At 42.9% G+C, this 27,103-nt stretch overlaps 1 protein-coding gene across 1 annotated transcript in view; it reads right to left on the bottom strand.

Annotated features, from left to right (window-relative positions):
* The window catches only part of nploc4 (NPL4 homolog, ubiquitin recognition factor), a 41,603-nt gene extending 16,935 nt beyond the window's left edge, over positions 1 to 24,668 (bottom strand). Inside the window, exons 1-12 of the mRNA XM_041889130.2 lie at positions 24,433 to 24,668; positions 22,357 to 22,437; positions 13,888 to 13,997; positions 11,983 to 12,204; positions 9,568 to 9,616; positions 9,358 to 9,452; positions 9,027 to 9,150; positions 8,540 to 8,719; positions 7,674 to 7,760; positions 2,677 to 2,748; positions 2,339 to 2,465; positions 15 to 175 (exon numbers count right to left, since the gene is read on the bottom strand). Of these exons, the coding sequence (XP_041745064.1) occupies positions 15 to 175; positions 2,339 to 2,465; positions 2,677 to 2,748; positions 7,674 to 7,760; positions 8,540 to 8,719; positions 9,027 to 9,150; positions 9,358 to 9,452; positions 9,568 to 9,616; positions 11,983 to 12,204; positions 13,888 to 13,997; positions 22,357 to 22,437; positions 24,433 to 24,447 (1,323 nt within the window). The 5' untranslated portion in view covers positions 24,448 to 24,668. The remainder of the gene's footprint in view (positions 1 to 14; positions 176 to 2,338; positions 2,466 to 2,676; positions 2,749 to 7,673; positions 7,761 to 8,539; positions 8,720 to 9,026; positions 9,151 to 9,357; positions 9,453 to 9,567; positions 9,617 to 11,982; positions 12,205 to 13,887; positions 13,998 to 22,356; positions 22,438 to 24,432) is intronic.
* Between the last annotated feature and the right edge of the window lie 2,435 nt (positions 24,669 to 27,103).

The raw sequence follows: 27,103 nt of genomic DNA, 5'->3' as shown, positions 1-27,103 counted from the left end.
GTGTGTTCCTGTACCTTGTAGAAGACGTCCGGTACGTACTGCTCCGTGCTGGACTCTTTAGCGTAGCCCAGCTCGGGGGCGTCTCGGCAGGGCAGTAGGCACTCGTCTCTCACCAGGGCCATGCACTGGTTAGACACCTGGTAACCCTCAAAGTGCACCTGGTTATCAGGACCACCTGGCGGGTAACACAGAGTCCGACTGGGGGTTGATACCACCGTTGGTCAACGACCATAGGATTTGCTTCCTATATTTCTGTAATTTATAACCTATATGTGATGATGCTGTACTGTTGAGTTTGAGAGAAGATGCAAGACGAATTTCTCGAAATGGACACAAATAAATGATTAAATACGAGTGGCAAGACGATTATCACAAGATCAGGTAATGCCAATCATCACTCAATGTTATGTAAACAGATTGCTCTTTTAGAAAGTAGTGCAAGCCAAGGCTAGCTATGTATACACACACAGTGCATTCGGAAAATATTCAGACCCCTTCACTTTTTCCACATTTTGTTACGTTTCAGCCTAATTCTAAAACTGATTAAATAGTTTTTTTCCTTCATCAATCTACACACAATACCCCATAATGACAAAGCAAAAAACAGGTTTAGACATTTTTTCAAATTAATAAAAATAAAAAAAACACCTGGAAAGATCACATTTACATAAGTATTTAGACCCTTTACTCAGTACTTTGTTGAAGCACCTTTGGCAGCGATTACAGTCTCTAATCTTCTTGGGTATGATGCTACAAGCTTGGCACACCTGTATTTGGGGAGTTTCTCCCATTCTTCTCTGCAGATCCTCTCAAGCTCTGTCAGGTTGGATGGGGAGCGTCGCTGCATAGCTATTTTCAGGTCTCTCCAGAGTTGTTCGGTCAGGTTCAAGTCCGGGCTCTGGCTGGGCCACTCAAGGACATTCAGAGACTTGTCCCAAAGCCACTCCTGCGTTGTCTTGGCTGTGTGCTTAGGGTCTTTGTCCTGTTGGAAGGTGAACCTTCACCCCAGTCTGAGGTCCTGAGCGCTCTGGAGCAGGTTTTCATCAAGGATCTCTCTGGACTATGCTCTGTTCATCTTTCCCTCGATCCTGACTAGTCTCCCAGTCCTTGACACTGAAAAACATCCCCACAGCATGAGGCTACCACCACCATGCTTCACCGTAGGGATGGTGCCAGGTTTCCTCCAGACGTGACGGTTGGCATTCAGGCCAAAGAGTTCATTCTTGGTTTCATCAGACCAGAGAATCTTGTTTCTCATTGTCTGAGAGTCCTTAAGGTGCCTTTTGGCAAACTCCAAGCGGGCTGTCATGTGCCTTTAACTGAGGAGTGGGTTCCATCTGGCAACTCTACCATAAAGGCCTGATTGGTGGAGAGCTGCAGAGATGGTTGTCCTTCTGGAAGGTTCTCCCATCTCCACAGAGGAACTCTGGAGCTCTGTCAGAGTGACCATCGGGTTCTTGGCCACCTCCCTGACCAAGGCCCTTCTCCCCCGATTGCTCAGTTTGGCCAGGCAGCCAGCTCTAGGAAGAGTCTTGGTGGTTCCAAACTTCTTCCATTTAAGAATGATGGAGGCCACTGTGTTCTTGTGGACCTTCAATGCTGCAGATTTTTTTTTTGGTACCCTTCCCCAGATATGTGCCTCGACACAATCCTGTCTCGGAGCTCTACGGACAATTCCCTCGACCTCATGGCTTGGTTTTTGCTCTGCCATGCACTGTCAACTGTGGGACCTTTATATAGACAGGTGTGTGCCATTCCAAATCATGTCCAATCAATTGAATTTACCACAGGTGGACTCCAAGTTGTAGAAACATCAAGGATGTTCAATGGAAACAGGATGCACCTGAACTCAATTTCGAGTCTCATAGCAACGGGTCTGAGTACTTATGTAAATAAGGTTTTTTATTTTTTATTTGCTAAAATCTCTAAAAACCGTTTTTCGCTTTGTCATTATGGGGTATTGTGTGTGGATTGATGAGAAAATTTTTTTATTTAATCAATTTTAGAATAAGGCTGTAAATGTAACAAAATGTGGAAAAAGAATACTTTCCGAATGCACTGTATATAAAAACAAATAATGTTTTATTGAAAATGTGTTGTTTTACAGGGTCAGCCATAGAGCAAATTAGGGTTAAGTGGCTTGCCCAAGGGCACATCGACAGATTTTTCATCTTGCCAGCTCAGGTATTCAAACCAGCAACCTTTCGGTCACTGGCCCAACGATCTAACCGCTAGGCTACCTGCCGCCCTAAAGTCAGAAGCAACTCGGGCACATCTACACATGCTTTTGGTGTGGTAGTATTCTGTTGTAGAAGTGAGCCATAGATAGCCTGTGTACCTGTGGCCACCACAGTGATAAACTTGGACCCGAAGTGTCCGTCGGGTGAGAGTCTGCAGGGATTAGACTGTTGGTTCTGGAAGTGTCCAGCCGTGATGCACTCCTCTGCACTCAGGAAGTACGAGTCCTACACAGACAAGATAAAACATTTTAAATGATCAAAGAAATAAAGAAGTCAGAGATATTTCAGCTTTGTCCACCTAGAGAAGTCTGTATTCGTTCACAAAACTAATGCTTTAGAAACAGTCACAAGGTGTTAGGCTATTCCCTGGTTTTTGGCTATTCTGGTTTACAGGTTAAAGTGCTTGTCCGGGCAGGGTAGGGATGTGTTCTCTCACCTTGTTCCTGGTGTATTTAACTGTTCCTATCCTGGTGTCCTCAGAGAGCAGGTCAGTGAATATCCACCCCACCTACAGCACAGACAACACAGGAAGACAGTCAAACTTGAATAATCTTTATGAGTACCAATTTAGTGCGGCGGCGGCACTCCCAGCCTCGGACCCCACGGCGGCGCGCGCGACACCCACACTGCTCAGATCATAGGCAAATGCACCCTTTTCCACCCCTAATAATGTTGGCAGAAGACTGCCTCAGTAGAAATGGTAGGCAAAATACTGTTTTGGGTACTTGGTAATTGGATTCTCTTCAGTAGCTAACTATAAATAACTTTGAATGTACAGTCAGGGCTCTCCCTAGAATTTTCTGAGAAGGTGGTGCTGATGTAGACCTAAGGTTGGGTAGGGGTGAGGTCCGGAGGGGGTCAGTGACCCCGTCAATGTAGCCAAATCAGTAGTCTAGAGTTTGATCCTGAATGAAATTGAGGTGGAAATCCACTTTTTTGAACTGAAAGACGATGGCTAGAGCTTACCCATGATGTTGCACAACGATTTAAGTCAATAAGTCAACGTTTTAGTCAAAGTATGATATATTTGGCCTTGAATTGACAATTCCGAACCACCCACATCGTGCAAATCCGTGTGAATGCGGTTTATTTTCTTTGATATGACATACAAATTCTTTAAGCCAGTTTCAGGGCTGTGTTTTATTTGAATGTTACCACCAACCAGCATGGCATTGTTTATTAAATCAGAAAGATGAGCCAAACAGCCTTGTGTCCACTTGGCCACCTGAGCCATGGAGCAAATTAAAATGTGGTGGTGCAAACTTAATTGGATAATTAGTCAATTTTCACTTATTTTTTAGCTAGTCTGTATTTAAAAAATATGTAAATACACTCAGTGTACAAAACATTAGGAACATCGTCCTAATATTGAGTTGCACCCCCTTTTGCCCTCAGAACAGCCTCAATTCGTTGGGGCATGGAAAGTGGTCCAGCATCCCTGTTGAACATGTTGACTCCAATGCTTCCCACGGTTGAGTCAAGTTGGCTGGATGTCCTTTGGGTGGTGGACCATTCTTGATACACAAGGGGAAAACTGTTGAGTGTGAAAAACCCAGCAGCATTGCAGTTCTTACCCTCTGAAAGGCACACATACACAATACATGTCTCAATGGTCTCAAGGCTTAAAAATCCTTCTTTAACCTGTCTCCCCCCTTCATCTACACCGATTGAAGTAAATTTAACAGATGACATCAATATGGGATCATAGCTTTCACCTGAATTCACCTGGTCAGTCTCATGGAAGGGGTAGGTGTTCCTAATGTTTTGTGCACTCAGTGTATATCTGACCATTTTATAAATGGTATAATTGTGTGATATGATAGCATTTTGCAAACCTGCACGCCGTCGCCCCAAGATGTATGGTTTTGACCACTAAAGTTTTGCTTCACTACACGCTCCACTGCTTTGATTGGTGTAACGTTAGCTAGACCACAAGTGTCTATCCAGATAATTAAAAGGCAACAGCGAAAGAAAATTCAAGGAACTTGTTACAGCCTGAATTCAAAATGGATTAAATTGTTATTTTTCCCCCCTCACCCATCTACACACAATACCCCATCATGACAAAGTCAAAATATTTTTTGAAATGTTATGAAAATGAAATACAGAAATCTCATTTACATAAGTATTAACACCCCTTTGCTATGACACTCCAAATTGAGCTCCGGTGCACCCAATTTCCTTTGATCATCCTTGAGATGTCACAACAACTTCATTGGAGTCCACCTGTGGCCAATTAAATTGTTTGGACATTATATTATTTAGAAAGAAACACCTGTCTATATGAGGTCCCACAGTTGATGGTGCATGTCAGAGCAGAAACTATACCACGAGGTCCAAGGAAATGTCTGTAGATCTCTGACATAGAATTGTGATGAGACATATCTGGGAAAGTGTATAAAACAATTTCTGGAGTGTTTAAAGTTTCCAAGAGCACAGTGGTCTCCATCTTCGGGAAATTGAAAGAATATGGAACTACCCAGACTCTGTCTAGAGCTGGCTGTCCGACCAAACTGAGCAACTGGGCGGGAGGTGACCAAGAATCCAATGAACACTGACAAAACTACAGAGTTCCTTGGCTGAGATGGGAGAACCTTCCAGAAGGACAACAGTCTCTACAGCACTTCACCAATTCGGGCTTTATGGGAGAGTGGAAGGCACATGACAGCACGCCTGGAGTTTGCAAAAAGGCACGTGAAAGACAAAAGACATAAGATTACGAGGTCTGATGTGACAAAATTGTAACTCTTTGGCCTGAATGCAAAGCACTATGTCTGGAGAAAACCCGTCACACCATCCCTACCGTGAAGCATGGCGGTGGCAGCATAATGCATTGGGGATGCTTTTCAGCGGCAGGGACTAGGAGACTGGTCAGGATAAAGGGAACAATGAATGGAGCTAAACACAGGCAAATCCTTGACCCTTATTGAGAACCTGCTTCAGTGCAAACGACAGACTGGGGGCGAAGATTTACATTCCAACAGGACAATAACCCCAAAAGCACACAACCAAAGCAATGCTGGAATGGCTTCAGAACAAGAATGTGAAAGTCCTTGAGTGGCCCAGCCAAAGCCCAGACTTGAATCCCATTGAAAATCTGTGGAAAGAGTTGAAGGTTGCTGTTTGCCGCCGCTCCCCAACTAACTTATCAGAGCTTGAGGAAATCAGCAAGGAAGAAAATCCCCAAATCCAGATGTGCACAGCTGATACAGACATACCAAAGAAAACTCAAAGCTCTAATCGCTGCAAAAAGTGCTTCTACAAAGTATTGACTCAGGGGTGTGAATACTTATGTAAATGAGATATTTCTGTATTTCATTTTCAATAAATTGTTGTGTGTAGATAGATGGGTGACTTTTTTATTTTGAATTCAGGCTGTAAGAACAAAATGCGGAATAAGTCAAGGGGTATGAATACTTTCTGAAGGCACTGGACGTCATCTGTGGCGTGCATCATCAGCCTGCCAGCAGCCTACCTACCAAAGGTTGCACCTTTGGTAGGTAGGCTTTAGAAAAACACATCATCCATCTTTCAATAGTTATCCATATTACCAGAGCTTCATCCTATTCATTCGGACTATTTCTGTGGCGGATTCGCTGGCGTGATTTATGGAAGATGCCAAAACATTGGAGTTAACAATAGATAGTGGCGTCAAAGATAGGCCAGTGGTTTCCATCTGCGGGGAAGTTTGCTTATGACAAATCCAGCTCCAGAACCAGCCATAGAGCCAGCTGGCTAATCTTTTGAATAAGGTGTAGTGCTTGACTCACATATACCATTTTGGAAAATACATTTGGCAAACAGTTTGTCCTCCACCATTGTCCCTACCCCGGTTGAGTCAAAAACCAGAGAACCCATGCTGGTTGTGTAAGCTCTACACATTACACATATGGAAGCTGTTTAAGCCATCATCCTGTGAAGACTAAGGAATCCTGAGAATTGATTAGAGCATCATGGCCTGAGAGAAAGAAGCTGCATCCCAAATAGTCAAAAGCAGTGCAGACTATATAGGGAATAAGGTGCCATTAGGGATGCAGACAGAGACCCTCCACCCATCGATGTCTCTGGCCAGTGGGTTGGGTTGGGCTGTACTGGCCAGTCAGACTAGACAGGCGCAGGCTATCCTGTCTGTAGCCTCCTGAGTTTACTGCTTGAACCCAGATGTTCCTCTTTACCTCTATCCTGACAGGAAGGAGTTAGGTGGTGGAGGTGGGGAAGAATAGACTGTTTAGTTTAGTTGTGACGTCCAGGGGTTGCGTTAGAGTTCAGAAATCTGCATTTTAAACCATTTTACCTGTGTTTTATATTGAAAATCAACAGTGTTTTTTTGCTTCAATAGAGTGAAACTATAGTTTTTCTTCACAGAAAATACATCAGTGCAACACATTCGGCAGAAAATAGCTTCCTTTTCATCAGATGACAATTGAAGTGCAACACTATTTGGCTAGCAGCCACACAAGTAAATGAGCTTACAATGAAAAAGAAATGTATTTTTTGGCAAACACGATGCACGGCCATTATATAATTTTTTAACCCCGTTTTTCTCCCCAACTTCGATCTAGTCTCATCGCTGCAACCTCCCAATGGGCTCGGGAGGCGAAGGTCGAGTCATGTGTCCTCCGAAACATGACCCGCCAAACCGCGCTTCTTAACACCCGCCCGCTTAACCCGGAAGCCAGCTGCACCAATGTGTCGGAGGAAACACTGTTCAACTGACGACCAAAGTCAGCCTGCAGGCGCCCGGGCCGCCACAAGTAGTCGCTAGAGCGCGATGAGCCAAGTAAAGCCCCCCCGGCCAAACCCTCCTCTAACACGGACGACGCTAGGCCAATTGTGTGCCGCCCTATGGGACTCCCGATCACGGTTGTGAGACGCCTCAAGCACTGCGATGCAGTGCCTTAGACCGCTGCGCCACTCGGCACTCGGGAGGCTCTGCCCATCATATTTCTAATGTTTATGATAGAAAGAATGTAGCCAGCTACATTTCCAAATGTTTTGCTTGAAGTTACCCTTGAATTTTACCTGAGAAAAGTTGGCTACACTGAGAAAAGTACTGGAGAAAAGTAGCTACACATCAGTGCGCTGTCTGAACTCTCATCCGAGTGGAGAAGTGCAATTGAAGCACAAAATGTGTCTGATGCCGAGCAAAACGCAGCAAGATATTTCTTATGCGTTGTATCTTTTTATTCCTTTGTGAAAAATGCAGAATTCTGCATTAACGCGACGTCTAAGTCTAAAGTTACACCATATAAACCAGGGTGGATGTATATTACAGAGCACAATCTTAGTGTCTTGACCAGGGTTGGGGTCAATTCTATTCCAATTCAGTCAATTTAACTGAATTCATAGTGATATGGAGTGAAGGGAGGTTGACAACCGAATCTAGAATAGCTCAAATAAAGTCAATAGTATAAATTAGTGGTTTCGTCTAACCTTACGCAGGCCCAGCTTAGCTGCGATCTCCTCTACGGCTGCAGCTTTAGGGTCCTCCACCAGCTCCAGACTGTTCTGGGTGGCAATCTAATGGACAGAGGAATTCACAACAGTTAAAACTAAACAAACCATTAAATATAACACATCTAGGATTAACATTATTTCTGAAAAAGTACACAATCTTACAGTAATTCTATCACAGACTTAAAGATGAACTCTGGGATCTTAAGCACAACAAATTCATAGCATATTGCACAAATTGCTACACTTGTGAGAAACAAGTTTTGGTTTATTTTATTCCCTTTCGTCAATTTAGTCATTGTCTTTTGTTTGGAGCGCTCCTGTCAATGTTGAGTTGCTCATAGAAGTAGGCCTATAGGCTACCTGGCCTGCGCGCAAATGTAGGCATATAAATGTGCCCATTTGGGGATCTGATAGTATTTCTGATTGGCTTAACGCACCACCACTAATGACTAATTTTGCAATTTGCCTAATTAGCAACAGATCACACAAATTGCAAAATTCGTAACCTATCACACGAAATGGACAATGTAGTACACAATTGGATGATGTAGAACACAAAAAACAGGGACCTGTTTTGGGTCGTGACCACCACTTTCATAACTACTGGCTGAAACTATACAAAAGTTTGAGAGTTCATCTTTAAATAATCAGTTCATTGCATACATCAATTTATTTATTATGCTATTGGAGACAACTGCTCCTGCAAAAGCAGCATTTTATCACCTGTCCAACACACCATTGAACGTGAACTTACTGCCATCCTGTGGCTAACCAACCTTACTACATCTACAACTCACACTAACAAGCCACTGGACTGACTCCCGAGAGAGCAGAGCACTCACCTGCGGGGGTTCGTAGATGGCAGCGACCTCCGCTCGGATGGCCAGAGGGATGTCTTTGTGCTCGGTGTACCTGCCGTACAGGTAGCCCATCCTCTGGCTGCCCGTCTTCCTCCAGAAGTCCAGGAAACGGTCTGCGATGGTGTGGTTCTCAAACATGATGTTGTCTATATGCCTGTATTTCTGTTAGCAGGGATGAGGCGGGTTATAAAAATCACCATCTCCATTAGGTATGAGTAGTGACTGAGAAATCTCCCGTGGCGCATTTCAATAGTTTAAATTGGATTCCTCTCGTCATCTCCTTCTCTTAATCTGAACTGATGTGAATGTAAATGAAGCCAAGGAGAGGAGACAAGGAGAGGAAGCCACTTTAGAATACTGAGATGGACCCTTGGCAGCAAAGGGGAGTATTGAGATGGACCCTTGGGAACAAGAAGGTGAGAGTGTATGGGGCCTTTGGTAGCAAGAAGGAGAGAGTTATGGGGCGTACTTGTCTGTTGAGGGTGATGGCGCTGGGCTGGCATTTGGTGCAGATCCCCTCTGGCCAGGGAGGGTGGCCCTCACAGCCTGACTTGATCTTACAGCTGATGTTCTCCAGGGCCACAAACTTCCCTCTGTAGAGGAAAATAGGTTTTAAATAAAGACAAAGAGCTTGTGGATGTGGCCAATTCTCCTGCTAGGGAAGTGAAGAGTGCATAGGCTGGTCCCAGATCTGTTTGTGCAATCTTGCCAACTTCTATGGACGTGGTCATGCCAAACATGTTACCAAGAAAGCACAGACAGGTCTGGGACCAGGCTACAGAACATCTGGTGCCACTCACTTGTCAGCGCCTCCTGTCATCTTACGGATGTAGGCGTGGAATGACATGTGCTTGACAGGCGGGTCTAGATGGCTCAAGTACTCTTCGTCAAAAGGCTGGCAGCCAGAGGTAACAATTCAATTTACAGCAAAGAAGTAAACCTGACATGTAAACCACAATTTTTAAGTAAATAGTACTAGTTGGACGAATGAAGGTGGCAAGAACACTTACCTCTAGTGGTACGCAGTGCACACACTTTCCCATCGATCCATGTCGACACCTGAAACAAGATAAAAACTGAATCAATACACTGATACAATTGAATGCCTTAATACAATAATATAACTAGCTACATTCTATAAAGCTGTGTATCTCTTACACCTGTGGATCTCTGTTCCTGTAGATCTTTGCTTCAATACAACATACACGAAGTCTATGAAATATCTTACAACTGTGGATCTCTGTTCCTGTAGACTACAGGAGGTTAGTGGCACCTTAATTGCGGAGGATGGGCTCGTGGTAATGGCTTTTAAGTTATATATATATATATATATATATATATATAACACACAGTGAGGGAAAAAAGTATTTGATCCCCTGCTGATTTTGTACGTTTGCCCACTGACAAAGACATGATCCGTGTATAATTTTAATGGTAGGTTTATTTGAACAGTGAGAGACAGAATAACAAAAAAAATCCAGAAAAACAAATGTCAAAAATGTTATAAATTGATTTGCATTTTAATGAGGGAAATAAGTATTTGACCACTCTGCAAAACATGACTTAGTACTTGGTGGCAAAACCCTTGTTGGCAATCACAGAGGTCAGACGTTTCTTGTAGTTGGCCACCATGTTTGCACACATCTCAGGAGGGATTTTGTCCCACTCCTCTTTGCAGATCTTCTCCAAGTCATTAAGGTTTCGAGGCTGACGTTTGGCAACTCGAACCTTCAGCTCTCTCCACAGATTTTCTATGGGATTAAGGTCTGGAGACTGGCTAGGCCACTCCAGGACCTTAATGTGCTTCTTCTTGAGCCACTCCTTTGTTGCCTTGGCCGTGTGTTTTGGGTCATTGTCATGCTGGAATACCCAGCCACAACCCATTTTCAATGCCCTGGCTGAGGGAAGGAGGTTCTCACCCAAGATTTAACGGTACATGGCCCCGTCCATCGTCCCTTTGATGTGGTGAAGTTGCCCTGTCCCCTTAGCAGAAAAACACCCCCAAAGCATAATGTTTCCACCTCCATGTTTGATGGTGGGGATGGTGTTCTTGGGGTCATAGGCAGCATTCCTCCTCCTCCGAACACGGTGAGTTGAGTTGATGCCAAAGAGCTCGATTTTTGGTCTCATCTGACCACAACACTTTCACCCAGTTCTCCTCTGAATCATTCAGATGTTCATTGGCAAACTTCAGACGGGCCTGTATATGTGCTTTCTTGAGCAGGGGGGCCTTGCGGGCGCTGCAGGATTTCAGTCCTTCACGGCGTAGTGTGTTACCAATTGTTTTCTTGGTGACTATGGTCCCAGCGGCCTTGAGATCATTGACAATATCCTCCCGTGTAGTTCTGGGCTGATTCCTCACCGTTCTCATGATCATTGCAACTCCACGAGGTGAGATCTTGCATGGAGCCCCAGGCTGAGGGAGATTGACAGTTATTTTGTGTTTCTTCCATTTGCGAATAATCGCATCAACTGTTGTCACCTTCTCACCAAGCTGCTTGGCGATGGTCTTGTAGCCCATTCCAGCCTTGTGTAGGTCTACAATCTTGTCCCTGACATCCTTGGAGAGCTCTTTGGTCTTGGCCATGGTGGAGAGTTTGGTATCTGATTGATTGATTGCTTCTGTGGACAGGTGTCTTTTGTACAGGTAACAAACTGAGATTAGGAGCACTTCCTTTAAGAGTGTGCTCCTAATCTCAGCTCGTTACCTGTATAAAAGACACCTAGGAGCCAGAAATCTTTCTGATTGAGAGGGGGTCAAATACTTATTTCATTAAAATGCTAATCAATTTATAACATTTTTGACATGCGTTTTTCTGGATTTTTTTGTTGTTATTCTGTCTCTCACTGTTCAAATAAACCTACCATTAAAATTATAGACTGATCATTTCTTTGTCAGTGGGAAAACGTACAAAATCAGCAGGGGATCAAATACTTTTTTCCCCTCACTGTATGTATGTATTATGTATGTATGTATATATATATATATATATATATATATATATATATATATATATATATATATATATATATATATATATATATATATATATATATCTCTCTAGAGCTGTGGATCTCGGTTTCTGTTAATCTTTAATTCTATAAATCTCTTACAGCTGTGGATCTCCATTTCCGTAGATCACGTGTCAAACTCATTCCATGGAGGGCCGAGTGTCTGCAAGTTTTCGCTCCTCCCTTGTACTTGATTGATGAATGGAAGGTCACTAATTAGTAAGGAACTCACCTCACCTGGTTGTCTAGGTCTTCATTGAAAGGAAAACCAAAAACCTGCAGACACTCTGCCCAGAGTTTGACACCCCTGCCGTAGATCTTTAAGTCTATAAATATATTGCAGCTGTGGATCTCTGTTGCTGTGTATCTTTGCTTCAATACAACAACATACAGAAATGATATAAATCTCTTACAGCTGTGGATCTTTGTTCCTGTAGATCTTGCCCTCCTGCTTGGCCAGGTCCTGGTCAATCTCGTCCTCGGGGATGTGGGGTCCCGAGTGGGAGCGTGACATCATGGATGATGAAGACGAGGATGAGGGTAGTGATGATGAAGAGTGAGGCGTGGCCACATCCATGGTCTCTCCTGAGGGTCCTGGGGAGCCCGAGGGGTACAGGAAGAGCATGTCTCCATGTCTAGAGAAACACACACACAATGAGCATAATGATAATCCAAGATAATAACAAGTGAACAAAATGAAATGACGATATACACTGAGCGTACAAAACATTAAGAACAACTGCTCTTTCGATGACAGACTGACCAGGTAAATCCAGGTGAAAGCTATGATCCCTTATTGATGTCACTTGTTAAATCCACTTCAAATCAGTGTAGATGAAGGGGAGGAGACAGGTTAAAGAACGATTTCTTAGCCTTGAGAAATTGATTGTGTATGTGTGCCATTCAGAGGGTGAATGGGCAAGACAAAATATTTAAGTGCCTTTGAACGGGGTATGGAAGTAGGTGCGAGGCACACCGGTTTGTGTCAAGAACTGCAGCACTGCTGGGTTTTTCACGCTCAACAGTTTCCCGTGTGTATCAAGAATGGTCCACCACCCAAAGGACACCCAGCCAACTTGACAACTGTGGGAAGCATTGGAGTCAACATGGGCCAGCATCCATGTGGAACGCTTGACGAAGACTGGCTGTTCTTAGGGCAAAAGAAGGGGGGTGCAACTCAATATTAGGAAGGTGTTCCTAATGTTTGGTATAATCAGTGTAAATAATGACTACATGTGTATCTAGCTAAATGGAGTAGCCTAACAATTAGTGACAGGGTTCTCCCCAAAGAATGTAAGAGGGGTGCTGCGTCACCTTGTGCACTGGCTGCACCACTGTAATTTGTTATTTGAAGTATTTTGTTATCTCTAACCACGTTTCTATCTACAGTTTTCATGTGAGTAAAGTCATACCGTATATATAAAAATATAACTGCGACAGCTGTGCTGGAACAGGGAGTCGCGGTACAATTGTATAAATGTCGACAGATCATTTGTTTGTTCAACGTGGTGGGATCATTTTGTGTTTGTAAAATTAATTATGCGAGAAATGGCGGTGGAAATATTGATATAATAACCATCGTATCAAAGTAAACTTGGAGTCACTCACGTGATGATATGGGCTGTGGTCCTCCCACTAAGACAAACAGTTTATTAGGCTACAGATTAAATAAGTTATGAACTTCACAGGGTGGTGAAAGTGCACTGTGATCTTGACGCTCCTTTCCAATAAATATTGAGGGTCTTGTTCTGGTGACATGATCGATGCCCGACTGCAATTTGACAAATATTCTCGCTTTTATCCATAATAATGTCATCATGTATCTGCGACCTGTTGGCTAGAGCTCACCTGCCAAGACCGGAGTAGGCACATTTGCGATTTAAAGCAACAGTTTGTGACAAAACTAAATCGTTAGGAGTTGAAAATGCGATGGAAACATATTGAACTTTAGATTTTTATTCGGTACATGAAAACTTAAGTGAAAAAGTACATTGTGTGCACTACGTCATCACACACTGATTTTTATCCGCAACAAGTCCATTTAGTGGGAACACCACTTGTGGGAAAATGTGCATATTTTCTTTATGCGGATTCTAGAATAGTTGCCTGAAAATGTGTCGCCAAGTGGATGGAAACCTAGCTATTTAAGGCCATTTTTTGCTCTAGATTGCAGAAAATGGAAGTTATGTGTGTTAAAAAACACAACCCTCCCGCTACTATACTCAGCAGCATCACCTTGTTAAAAACTCCTGGGGAGAACCAAGTGACAGGTGTGTTTTAGGTCTAATAGTAACAAACCAATGTTTCTCCAAACTCACTTGATCTTGAGCAGGCTGAGGGTCTTATTCTGGGACTGGATCTCATCGGTCTTGTTGCGGTTCAGGAAGATAGAGAAGCCGTTGGAGGTGAAGCCAAACTCTTTGCCCACCTGACAGTAAAAATAGGGAAATAATGATTAGTCTCTCTTGCCAGACTCATGACACGGCTGTGGAAAGAGAATAGGTAAAGAGATTAGGTGTCTGTAATTAGAATATTTGGTCACCCCCACCTGGCGAAGATGCTCTTCAGTTTAGCTCTAGTAGTTTCTCCTGACATGTATTTGAGGTAAGCTATTTCTATACATCAAGAGAAATAGTCCACAACTATCAAGTAGTTTTGCTTGTTGAGTTCACATATGTCAGCTGATACTCTTTCCCCATGGGCAACTTGGGAATGGAGTTGTGATCAGAAGTTCCCTCCTCTGAGTAGGTTTGGACTCCTGGCAGTGTTTGCATGTACTGAATATTTCCTGGATGTTTTTACTTATTCCAGGCCACCACACACTACCTCTAGCTCGCGCCCGGCACTTCACAATCGTGTATGCGCTTCAACATCTCAGTTTACATATGTCTTTCAGCAGACACTCTTATCTAGAGCAACTTACAGGAGCAATTAGGGTTAAGTGCCTTTCTCAAGGGCACGTCGACAGATTATTCACCTAGTCGTCTCGGGTATTCGAACCAGCTACCTTTCGGTTACTGGCCCAACGCTCATAACCGCTAGGCTACCCCTGGTTGTGTCTGCTTCTTGACGACGTCAAGCTTGGTGGGTGAGATAGGCAATGCTGTACGAACTACATCCTCATCGGACTCGATTTCACTGGTCAGATCTGCGATCTCTCGTGTAACAGCTGCCTGGGGATGTCTGGAAAGGGTGTCTGCTATAACATGCTGTTTCCCGGCACATACTTGGCTGCAGGGTTATAAGCATCATGCGCATCAACAGTCTCTGACACCTCAAAGGCACTGAGTCAAGGTCTTTACAGTTCATTAGTGGAATAAGAGGTTTGTGATCACTCTGCAGTGTGAATGTATCGAGGCCATACAGATATCTGGTAAACTTCACATGTCCAGACTGCTGCGAGACACTGCTTTTCTATCTGTGCATAGTGCTTCTCTGCATCTGTGAGAGTCCTGGAGCAATAAGCTACTGGCTTTAACTATCCAGCTTATTTTTGTAGTAGGACCACGCCTAACCCTTAACTACTGGCATCTGCACTGACTACGGTAGGCTTTGTCATATTATAGAATGCCAGTAGAGGTGACTCTGTGACGATACTTTTTACCTTCTTAAAGGCCTCCTCCTGCACTGCATGTCCATGTAGCATCACTCTTGAGCAGAGTCGTTGAGTGGTTTGTTGACATCGGCTAGACCCAGTAGGTACCTGCCTAGGTAGTGTATCATACCCAGGATCCTCCTCAGATCAGACATTACATGGCGACCTGGATCTTGAACTCATCAGGAAAAATGCCATTCTCGTCGATGCAGTATCCTAGGTAGTTAAGCCTTTTCTGACGCAGTAGACATTTGTCTGGGTTGAGCTTTCTCCAGTGCGTATAGGGTTTTCTGGAGTCTCACCACATGATCCTCTGGCGTGTCCGAGTAAATAAGTATATTATCCATGTAAATGGCCACGCCTTCTTCGTCCATCAGGAGCTCTGTCCATCTCGCGCTGGAAGATTTCTGGAGCACTAGTGATTCCAAATGGAAGGCTGTTAAAAAAAACCTTCCAAAAGGCGTTATGAATGTGGTAAGCTTGGCACTCTGTCTAGTGGAATCAGCCAGAAGCCACTTGCTGCATCTGAAAGAGAAAACACCTCTGCACCAGCAAGTTTTGGCAGGCTATCGTCCATGGTGGGTAGAATTTATTTCTCCCTTTTCACAGATTTGTTTAACCATATCAGGTCAGCACATACCCTCAGCTAGTCTTTGTTTTTCTTGGGTCCCAGGATCATTAGATCACCTCACTCTGTAGGCTCCCTGATCTCCGTGATCACACCACTCACTTCCATGCGGTCAAGCTCCTATTTTGCTTTGGGGAGCATGGGCACTGACACACGACTGGCTGTGTTTACACTGTAGGGCACCGCATCATATTTCTGAATTATTTTGGTTGGTTTAGTCTTCAGCTTGTCCACATCTGCAGGATGAGCACTCAAGCTACTTTGTGTTTTTGATCTCTTCACCAAGCCCATTACAACAGCTACATTACGGCCTAGCAGATGGCTTCCACGCGACCCCTTTATCACATACACTTTGAACCTAAACTGCGTTTCATGAGCTGAAATAAAAGATCCCTGAAATGTTCCATATGCACAAAAAGCTTCTCTGAAATGTGCAGAAATTTGTTTACATCCCTGTTAGTGAGCATTTCTCCTTTGCCAAGATAATCCATCCACTTGACAGGTGTGGCATATCAAGAAGCTGATTAACCAGCATGATCATTACACAGGTGTACCTTGTGCTGGAGACAATAAAAGGCCACTAAAATGTGCAGTTGTGTCACACAGCACAATGCCACAGATGTCTCAAGTTGAGGTAGCGTGCAATTGGCATGCTGACTGCAGGAATGTCCACTAGAGATGTTGCCAGAGAATTGAATGTTCTCTACCATAAGCCGCCTCGAACGTCATTTTAGAGAATTTGGCAGTACATCCAACCGGCCTCACAACCGCAGACCACGTGTAACCACGCTTGCCCAAGACCTCCACATTCGAGGGTGGTGGGTGCTGAGGAGTATTTCTGTCTGAATTAAATAACTTTTGTGGGGGAAATAATTCTGATTTACTGGGGAGCCAGGCCCAGCCAATCAGAATGAGTTTTTACCCCCTTTGCTGTCTAGTTTAGTTACTGTGCTATTCAGTGGTGGCATGTTTTTCAGTGTGCTATAAGTATTTTCTGATACGACACTTGTATCTGCCCCTGTATCAATCTTAAAAAGTCTAATACAGTAACTTTTATTGGCAGTTTCACTGTCCGTGCATTGTTTGAGTCATCAACATCTGTGACTCCCAGGATATGGAACTCATCCGCTTCTCCTCCCTCGTTGGGTGCAGTAACCTTGTTGACCACACGCGAGCGACAAATGCCCACGAAATGCCCCATCTTCCTACAGTTGTGGCATTCTGCATTCTTAGTAGCACATCAGTATGTGCCTTATCACATCTGAAGCGTTTGCATCCTGTCATGTTCACATGGTGTCCTTTTGCTTTGGCCCCTTTGTTCTGTACATGCCTGTTTCTGCACCATGCATTTGTATGCTATTTCACTGAGCTGTGCACCGTTAGCATTAGCCCCTTGTTCGCTAATATGCCCCTTTACTTGCTCTGATTGCCTCACAAGCTCTACCGCTTTGTCAAGCATCAAGTCAGGCGTTAGTTGAAGCTTCTCTGACAACTCCTTATCTAATATCCCTATGACCAACCTGTCACGGATATATTCTTGGTTCTTGGCAATGTCGACAGAGCATTTATCAGCTAGCTCGTGTAGGCTTTGATGTATTCCTCAGCGGATTCCGCAGGCTTTTGGGCGCGCTGATGAAAGCGGGCTCTTTTATGAACAGTGTTCTTTTTGGGCACAAAATAATTGTCCAGCTTACCCAGAAACAATCTCATAATAGTTCTGATCCTCCTCCATAGAAAACATGAATGTCCTGAAAACTTGTTCAGCTTCTTAACCCAGCGAATAGAGCAGAGTACATTTATATTTTACATTTTAGTCATTTAGCAGACGCTCTTATCCAGAGCGACTTACATGAGCAATTAGGGTTAAGTGCCTTGCTTAAGGGCACATCGACAGATTTTTCACCTAGTCGGCTCAGGGATTAGAACCAGCGACCTTTCGGTTACTGGCACAACGCTCTTACCCACTAAGCTACCTGCCACCCCGAGTACAAACTTGTACCTCTCCATCCTCTTTGTTTAGGTTAGTTGCTATCCTGTAACGAAATTGTTTGGCGCCATTCTGGCCAGCGTTCTGGGTGACCGAAGTCGAAGTCTTCTGGAGGTGGAAACATAGCCATCATTAATGATCTTCTGACACCATGTAGTGTTATGCTATATATGAAGAATCTGGAGGAGAATATCACTTTGGTTGACTTTAAGGAATCAATAAGTGTTATACAACGGGTGAGCCTAATCCTGGACGCTGATCGGTTAAAACCGCATTCCAGCCGGTGTCCATTCCACAAGTTACCACCGGCTAAAGCTATGACGTTGAAATGCCTATTTACTCTGTTCCATCTCACTAAGCAATCCACTGTCTCATCAGCCCAGCCAGACAATTTATAAACTTGATCTCCACTGTAAAACATAATCTAGACATTGTCTCCCATTTCTTTTAGACTAAAAATTGGTTTTCAATAGCGGAGATTTGTATAAACTTTGCTGTCTGTCTGACATTTGCACCACTGTTTCAGTATTGAAATTCTATCTCCCACTGTCCTATAGTAATGAATGTGTAGGGGTCGGGAGTCAGGATGAGGCAGACAGGCAGCTTTTCTCAGCCAGTCGAAATCATGAATCAGCATAATTTTTATGGATATACAGTGGGGGGAAGTATTTAGTCAGCCACCAACTGTGCAAGTTCTCCCACTTAAAAAGATGAGAGAGGCCTGTAATTTTCATCATGGGTACACATCAACTATGACAGACAAAATGAGAATGTTTTTTCCAGAAAATCACATTGTAGGATTTTTAATGAATTTATTTGCAAATTATGGTGGAAAATAAGTATTTGGTCAATAACAAAAGTTTCTCAATACTTTGTTATATACCCTTTGTTGGCAATGACACAGGTCAAACGTTTTCTGTAAGTCTTCACAAGGTTTTCACACACTGTTGCTGGTATTTTGGCCCATTCCTCCATGCAGATCTCCTCTAGATCAGTGATGTTTTGGGGCTGTCGCTGGGCAACACGGACTTTCAACTCCCTCCAAAGATTTTCTATGGGGTTGAGATCTGGAGACTGGCTAGGCCACTCCAGGACCTTGAAATGCTTCTTACGAAGCCCGGGCGGTGTGTTTGGGATCATTGTCATGCTGAAAGACCCAGCCACGTTTCATCTTCAATGCCCTTGCTGATGGAAGGAGGTTTTCACTCAAAATCTCACGATACATGGCCCCATTCATTCTTTCCTTTACACGGATCAGTCGTCCTGGTCCCTTTGCAGAAAAACAGCCCCAAAGCATGATGTTTCCACCCCCATGCTTCACAGTAGGTATGGTGTTCTTTGGATGCAACTCAGCATTCTATGTCCTCCAAACACGACGAGGTGAGTTTTTACCAAAAAGTTCTATTTTGGTTTCATCTGACCATATGACATTCTCCCAATCCTCTTCTGGATCATCCAAAAGCACTCTAGCAAACTTCAGACGGGCCTGGACATGTACTGGCTTAAGCAGGGGGACACGTCTGGCACTGCAGGATTTGAGTCCCTGGCGGCGTAGTGTGTTACTGATGGTAGGCTTTGTTACTTTGGTCCCAGCTCTCTGCAGGTCATTCACTAGGTCCCCCCGTGTGGTTCTGGGATTTTTGCTCACCGTTCTTGTGATCATTTTGACCCCACGGGGTGAGATCTTGCGTGGAGCCCCAGATCGAGGGAGATTATCAGTGGTCTTGTATGTCTTCCATTTCCTAATAATTGCTCCCACAGTTGATTTCTTCAAACCAAGCTGCTTACCTATTGCAGATTCAGTCTTCCCAGCCTGGTGCAGGTCTACAATTTTGTTTCTGGTGTCCTTTGACAGCTCTTTGGTCTTGGCCATAGTGGAGTTTGGAGTGTGACTGTTTGAGGTTGTGGACAGGTGTCTTTTATACTGATAACAAGTTCAAACAGGTGCCATTAATACAGGTAACGAGTGGAGGACAGAGGAGCCTCTTAAAGAAGAAGTTACAGGTCTGTGAGAGCCAGAAATCTTGCTTGTTTGTAGGTGACCAAATACTTATTTTCCACCAGAATTTGCAAATAAATTCATTAAAAATCCTACAATGTGATTTTCTGGATTTTTTTCTTCTCAATTTGTCTGTCATAGTTGACGTGTACCTATGATCAAAATTACAGACCTCTCATCTTTTTAAGTCGGAGAACTCGCACAATTGGTGGCTGACTAAATACTTTTTTCCCCCACTGTATACAAAGAAATGTAAATAGCAAACAGTTAAAACAAAACAAAGTGCTTCTAGTTTGCAGTCTTTCCAGCTTCAGTCTGAAGTGATTGTGTTAGCTGTGTTGTTAGCTAGCTCCTCTGAACAACAGTGTGCTGACGAGAGAGAACATTTTCTATGCCAGGTGAAATCGCGCATCATTAGCTCATTGTTATGGATGTTTCCAAATAAATGTCACTAGAAAACAGCTTAAACAAATGCAAATGCAGCTACTTTGTTGTTATTCTGGCTGCACTGTTTGACTTCACTACAAGTTAGCCGTAGATGTCTAGCTAGCAAGCAAGGGATTGGCACGTTGCCAGCCTGTATGGCAATAGAAAATTTCCAACGAACGACTGGGTATAAAAGTGATAATGCCCTCAAAGCCGATGTTTGGAGGATATATTGGCATGGTTTGCCGGCCCTCGACGAACAACACCCATGCCAATATATCCTCCAAACACCGGATTCTCAGGCATTATCACTTAAACATAACACAGGAGACTGTCTTCACTGGACTTATGATGACGGATGCACGCGGACTGACTTGCCCAATCACCTTTTATGACGTCATGCCTATACTTGCACCATGCGCTACAATAAAACAGTTCCAATACAACACATAAGGGGGCAACTGTCGGGCGAGTGTCGTGCGCTACCGCCGTGACAAGTTTGCAGTAAAATATAGCCGGGGCTTTACGCTGACATTTTTTACAAGGCGCACATGTGCTCACTTTGTTGAAAAATGTAGGAGCACAATGAAAAATATTTGAGGTATTAATAATAAGAATCGCTAGCAATTAGAAAAGTTTTTCCCCCTAGGGGCACTGGTGCTCCCAAATAAAAATTCCAGTTAGCACAGTAAAATATTTAGGAGCATATGTGTCCAAAGTGATAGCACTGTAAAGCCCTGCGACGGTATTTTTGCGAAAAGTCTAGTTAGTGTGAAGATCCTTTATCAGTAGACTGCTCAAGGTAAAAATCCTGTGTCAGCCATACTTGACATTCTACCCAAAGTTATCTAGGGAGATGAACAGGTCACAAAAATGCATTTCATTCATTCTTATGGGCAAGACAACAGTAGCGGCCTAGCCTATATCAGCATAAATATAACAACGCCATGCAAAGGAGTATAACGTATGAATGCATCTGGGCAAATTCCTCCCTCCCTGTTGGATCAGACACAGTGCCTCTCTCTGGGCTCTTCATGCAACTCTCCATCTCTCCCTCTCACTGACTGACTGCACATCAGAGGCAGGGAATACACAATAGACTACTCTCTCCATTGATCTGCAACACATTTCTGTTTTAACTAAAAGACATGAATTTTTAATAGGGCTCTGCCGCAGGCAAGGCAACCCTTCTCCACTCTAACCAAACAGCCGGTCACTTATTTTTCAGACACTGATATTGGAATTGACTTTGATGGGCAATCTGTAATTGCTACATCCATTTTTTGACTTAAATTAAATGTACCCATTGATTCTTGAATAATATAACTTATAAATGCTTCATGAGCTTAGTTCAACTGTCTTACTCCATCAGAACACAAAATATAAGCTTGTTTTACTCCATTGTTTGTAAACTATGTAATTGTAAACAAACACTATTTAGCTTCAAAACATGGTTAACTATAATGTTGATGGATGGATATTCTTTGTATCCATAGCCGTCTATGAATTTGAAAGTGGTTACATTTCTCAAACCCCATCCCTCAGCTCTTTACCAAAACAGTGGTGGGGTGGCCACTTAGTTGTTGTCCGAACTACTGACTGCCCCTTTAAGGTATTTCATTGATTTCCTACCCAATACTGTCTCACAGTCGCCGAAGGTCCAAGACTGGCAGGCAAGCAAGCTGCTGTGATACAGCTATTTATAAACCACTGTTCAAAGGCATTGCAATAACACACAGCTCTACCTCTCCACATAACACCCACAGGTCTCTGCTGGGCCATGCATCGGATCCTTCCACAGTGGATGGCCACTCCCATTAGCTGCCCAGTGCACAGGCAATGGGGAACACTGCAGAAATACCCCCCCCCCCCCTTTACTGCAGAGCTGCCTGCCTCATAAATAAATTAACACTGAGGTTGAGCACAGGCTAGGCAAAGGGAGAAAGAGAGAGAAAGATGACCATCTTCTGACGCTACCTGGCCAATAGCACAGTTGGACAGAATGTACTATGAATATGACTACAGAATGACAGAAAGACCCACAAGTTTTCCATGTGTTTGTGGGGAGTAGTTGGTTTTTGTATACAGCCCAACCATACAGCCTACAATATCACTCAGAGCCCATGTTTGTCTTCATGTCATGTTTCCATACCTTATTGAGGAAAGCGGCTGCTGTCTCTTTCTTGGTGGCGGGGATCTTCTTCATCCCATTCGGGGACTGAACACGGATGATCTGTAAATTAGGAAAAACATTACATTTCACCACATCATAATCGGTCATTTCCATTATCTCCTAAATGTATATTGCTTTGCCAAACCAAATACATTGGAAAACCATATTGATCATGACTCATCACCAATGAAAATATTTGGCAAATTCTCTAAGTTCTACAGCTGCACCATCGAGAGTATCTTGACTGGCTGCATCCCCACTTGGTACGGCAACTGCAAGCCACCCGACTGCAAGGCACTACAGAGGGTGGTGAGTACGGACCTCTATACCAGGCTGTCAGAGGAAAGCTCAAAAAAAAAAAAAGGTAAATGACTCCAGCCACCCAAGCCATAAACTGTTCTCTCTGCTACTGCATGGCAAGCTGTACCAGCACACCAAGTCTGGAACCAACAGGACCCTCAACAGTGGCTACCCCCAAGCCATAAGAATACTAAACAGCTCATCAAATGGCTACCCGGACTACTGCATTGACCCTTTTTTGCACTAATTATATGCACACACACAGGACTCTACCCACACATACTTATTACACTGACACCCCAACACACACACATATGCCCACACACACATCACGAGCACACATGCATACTGATGCCATGCGCATACTTTAACATACGTTGCTGCTACTGTCTATCTATCAGGTTGCCTAGACACATAGCTACCTATGTACACATTACCTTGTACCCCTGTACATCGACTCAGTACTGGTACTCCTTGTATTTAGCCATGTTATTTTTACTCATTGTTATTCACTTTGTATTTGTGTCACTATTTATATGTTGTTTTTACCTTTAACTCTGTATTGTTGGGAAACGACCCGTAAGTAAGCATTTCACTGTCAGTCTACATCTGTTGTTTACAAAGCATGTGTCAAATAAAATGTGATTTGACTCATCAGCTAATTTGATGAACACCCCAAACTAGCTCGCTGACATTTGCTGCAACCCACTGAAAACATGACACTGCTGTAACTAGCTAGCCTGCTAGATTGTTCTGCTAGAGCTGGCAGTGCCAGGGCCATGACAGTGCAGAAATGTGGGTGATGGTGGAGGGTCGTTGGCACCCATCGTTCATTGATGTAGTGACATAAAATATAATAATTAACAAGCAATAATTTGGTTGCGATGGTGAATTACCTAGTTTAGTTAGCTAGGACTAGTTATCGAATCTAGCTAGTTAGCTAGCTAGGAATTGTAAAGGACATGATATGAGCAGCTTCTGTCATGGACTGGCTAAATTACCGGTGGCTGGTTTTTAAATAATTACTGTAGCTTGGTACGTTAGCTAGCTGGATTGTTTTGTCTCGAATGAGCAGAGAAAACAACAACCCTAATACAGTATAACTAGCTAGCTAACGTTAATTATTTAGCTAGCAAGCCAACTCTTGTGGCTAAGTAATTAGCTAGCTAAAACTATTTTTTGCCACAAGTTGAAGACAAGGTCGCTATGAACACTGACTAGATAATTTAACTTTTAATAAAGTTAGCTACTGTAGCTAGCTATCACTTATTTCTTGCAAAAAACAACTGGGGGCCGGGACAATGTTGATAAAACATGTTAACTTAGCTACTTACGTTAGCTGCTTTAGGAAGCTAGCTAACAACGTCAACAGCAACGTGCCTTTGTCGAAGTGAACGTCCACGCATTTTTCAAAACCAATAGTTACAGAGATAGTTAGCTACCTAGCTAACACACGATTTAGCTACTTTTCTAATAAATAGCTATGATAGTTCAACGTAAACTGAACCACCGTAACGTTACATGTGGGCTGATTTGAAATACAAATGTCTGATTAACTAGCTAGGTAAGCTTGCTAACAGAGGAAGTTAGCGGTTATCTAGGCCCTGTCATTCTAGTGAGATGCTAACTATGTTAGCTAGCAAATGGCTAATTCTGCTGCCTCATCACTCCGCCGGTCAGACTTCGGTAACGTTAGCTAGATGGCTATCAATCCAAAATATTTTAGCTTTAACTACAACGTGTTGTCATACTTACAATATTTTCTGCCATGATGTTCGGGTTTGTGATCCCGATTTATTTCACTGTGTAACAAAAGAGAATGATACCAACGATAGAAGATTTACTGACTGGACAGAGTCAACGAAACTCCATACCGCAACTCAAACACCGGGTGTTACACGCTAAAAAGTCCGTACCATAGTGCCCCTCAGCAACTCCCCGAGTGAAACAGTCATCGATATATAAACTTTCCGCTACTTTATTTATTCAGCATTTCCACAGGTTATTGCTCCCTAGCAAAGAATTATACAACTCCACGATACTCAAAGGAGTTGAGTTGCGAGGCGATTAATTTAGGCGGAGTGTAGCCTACCTCCGACAACAACGGGTCGGTATCAGTCCATACTTGTAAATATATATATATATATATATATATATATATATATATATATATATATATATATATATATATATATATATATATATATATATATTATATTTCATACCTTATAGGGTGAATTCAGATCAGAGTGGACATCATATAAACTGAGGCATTTATTTATTGGTCTGACAAGAGAAAATCTAAGCTATTGTTACGACATAGCTTTTTTTTTCTTCAGTGTTGATGTTAAAGTATGAAAAAAAAAAACGAAAAAAAAAACTGTATGCACTCACTAACTGTAAGTCGCTCTGGATAAGAGTGTCTGCTAAATGACTAAAATGTAAAATAATAAATAATAATATGCCATTTAGCAGATGCTTTTATCCAAAGCGACTTACAGTCATGCGTGCATACATTTTTTGTGTATGGGTGGTCCCGGGGATCGAACCCACTACCTTGGCGTTACAAGCGCCGTGCTCTACCAGCTGAGCTACAGAGGACCACTGTAAATGTAAGATTGTAAAACTCATACATAATGCACTGTGCCAAATTGTAAATGTGCCTACTATGTACTGGTGCATGAAAATACATTTAAAAAAGTTGCCAATATTATGTTTACAAATTGTAATTCAGAAATATTTTACTAACCACAGCTGGCTAAAGTAGGGCAGCATGTATTAGCTAAAGTGGGGCAGTCTTAAAGGCTTTTCCAATGGAGAAAAGATATCCTTCTACATCTGCATTCCTTGCTGTTTAGGGTTTTAGGCTGGGTTTCTGTATAGCACTTTGTGACATCTGCTGATGTAAAAAGGGCTTTAATCAAACATTTGATTGATTGATTTGATCCAGTTTACAATACTTAGGTTAGGCAGGGCTCTGGTTCTTGTAGTGGTACTGTATATCCTGCTAATTATGTCATGTAGTCCTGTTATTTAAGTGAATTCAGAAAAATTAGGACACTTTTTGCATTTCCGTCTTCTGTAACCTCTTTTGACATCTATCGAACATATTAGCCCAACACGATACATTTCTGAAATCCTCAGATGTTTCACAAATCACAAAATTGAATAGAATTGTAATTGGGGTACAATTTACTATAATAATGGTGTCCCAGTTTATCTAACCTGCTGTCGCAGTCTACCAAATGCGAACTGAAAATATTTAACTCAGTGCACACAAATGGTTGTGCCATGCCTCCTGTGAAAATGATATCAACATTCGTTTTTGTGTGTGATTAGGAAACATCTTGAGGATTCCAGTAATGTATCATGTGTTGGTTGGGCTAATATGTTGGATAGATGTCAAAAGAGGTTACAGAAGACAGAAATGCGAAATGTGTCCCACTTATTCCAAATTCACCTTACTGAAATGTTATTTTCTTGGGGTGCTGCAATCCGTAGTTTTTGATAAACACGTAAATCGATGTGACCTCTGTCAAATTGCACATTTTCATAATTTTTTTTTACCGATTGCAGTACCCAAAGAAAAGAACGCAGTTACACAGGACACTACCTGGACACATTCCAAGGTACTGCATATGCATGAAAAAATTGACATCGACTGACACCGACTCGATATAGCCAGAGGTAAGCAACACTCTTGCAATGCTCTTCTTCTTCTTCTTTGATGAGGTTTAACGGCGGTTGGCATCCAATAAATGTTGTATTATCGCCACCTACTGGACTGGAGTATAACTCCATTATACTTTGCTAAAAAATAAATAAAATTGAATTAAATCAACAAATACCCTACCATCTAACCCTACACTCATTAAAAGCCCACCACCCTACTGCACTATTTAAATATATCTAGTCCTACCTCAGGCCAAAAGCCTGGAAGGACGGGACACCACCACTCAACACACCCTGTAACTCTTCTGACGTCAAGTCTCATATACCCAAATACTTCTCTGCAGCTGCCACCACAACCTCAATTTTCTGCGACTTACGTTACATCCCTGTAGAACAGTTGATAACCATTGCTATAGATGCTAAAAATCCAATCTTACTAAAGCATATCTCACTTGTTGGCCTATCTACTACTCACACGAATTCTCTCATCATCCCTCCACCTTAACCCGTCTTCCTCTACTTTCTTTACTGCCTCAGCATACAACAACTTATTCATTACTCTAACCCTTGAAACCTCAACCTGCCTCTCTCACACCGGACATTTCTGATCCCTCAGCCCCATGGGAAGTTTGGCTCAAAGTGGAAGAGAGATTGACTTCATCACTACTTGTTTTTGTAAGAAGTGTTGAGATTCTGAATGCACCAAGGTGTCTGTTTATTTCTACTAGCACACAGCCAGGACACCCATGCATAC

The sequence above is a fragment of the Coregonus clupeaformis genome, unplaced genomic scaffold (assembly GCF_020615455.1).
Source record: "Coregonus clupeaformis isolate EN_2021a unplaced genomic scaffold, ASM2061545v1 scaf0080, whole genome shotgun sequence".
Taxonomy (NCBI): domain Eukaryota; kingdom Metazoa; phylum Chordata; class Actinopteri; order Salmoniformes; family Salmonidae; genus Coregonus; species Coregonus clupeaformis.
Note: the sequence above shows the minus strand (reverse complement) of the source record. Positions and strands in the feature narration are given on the sequence as shown.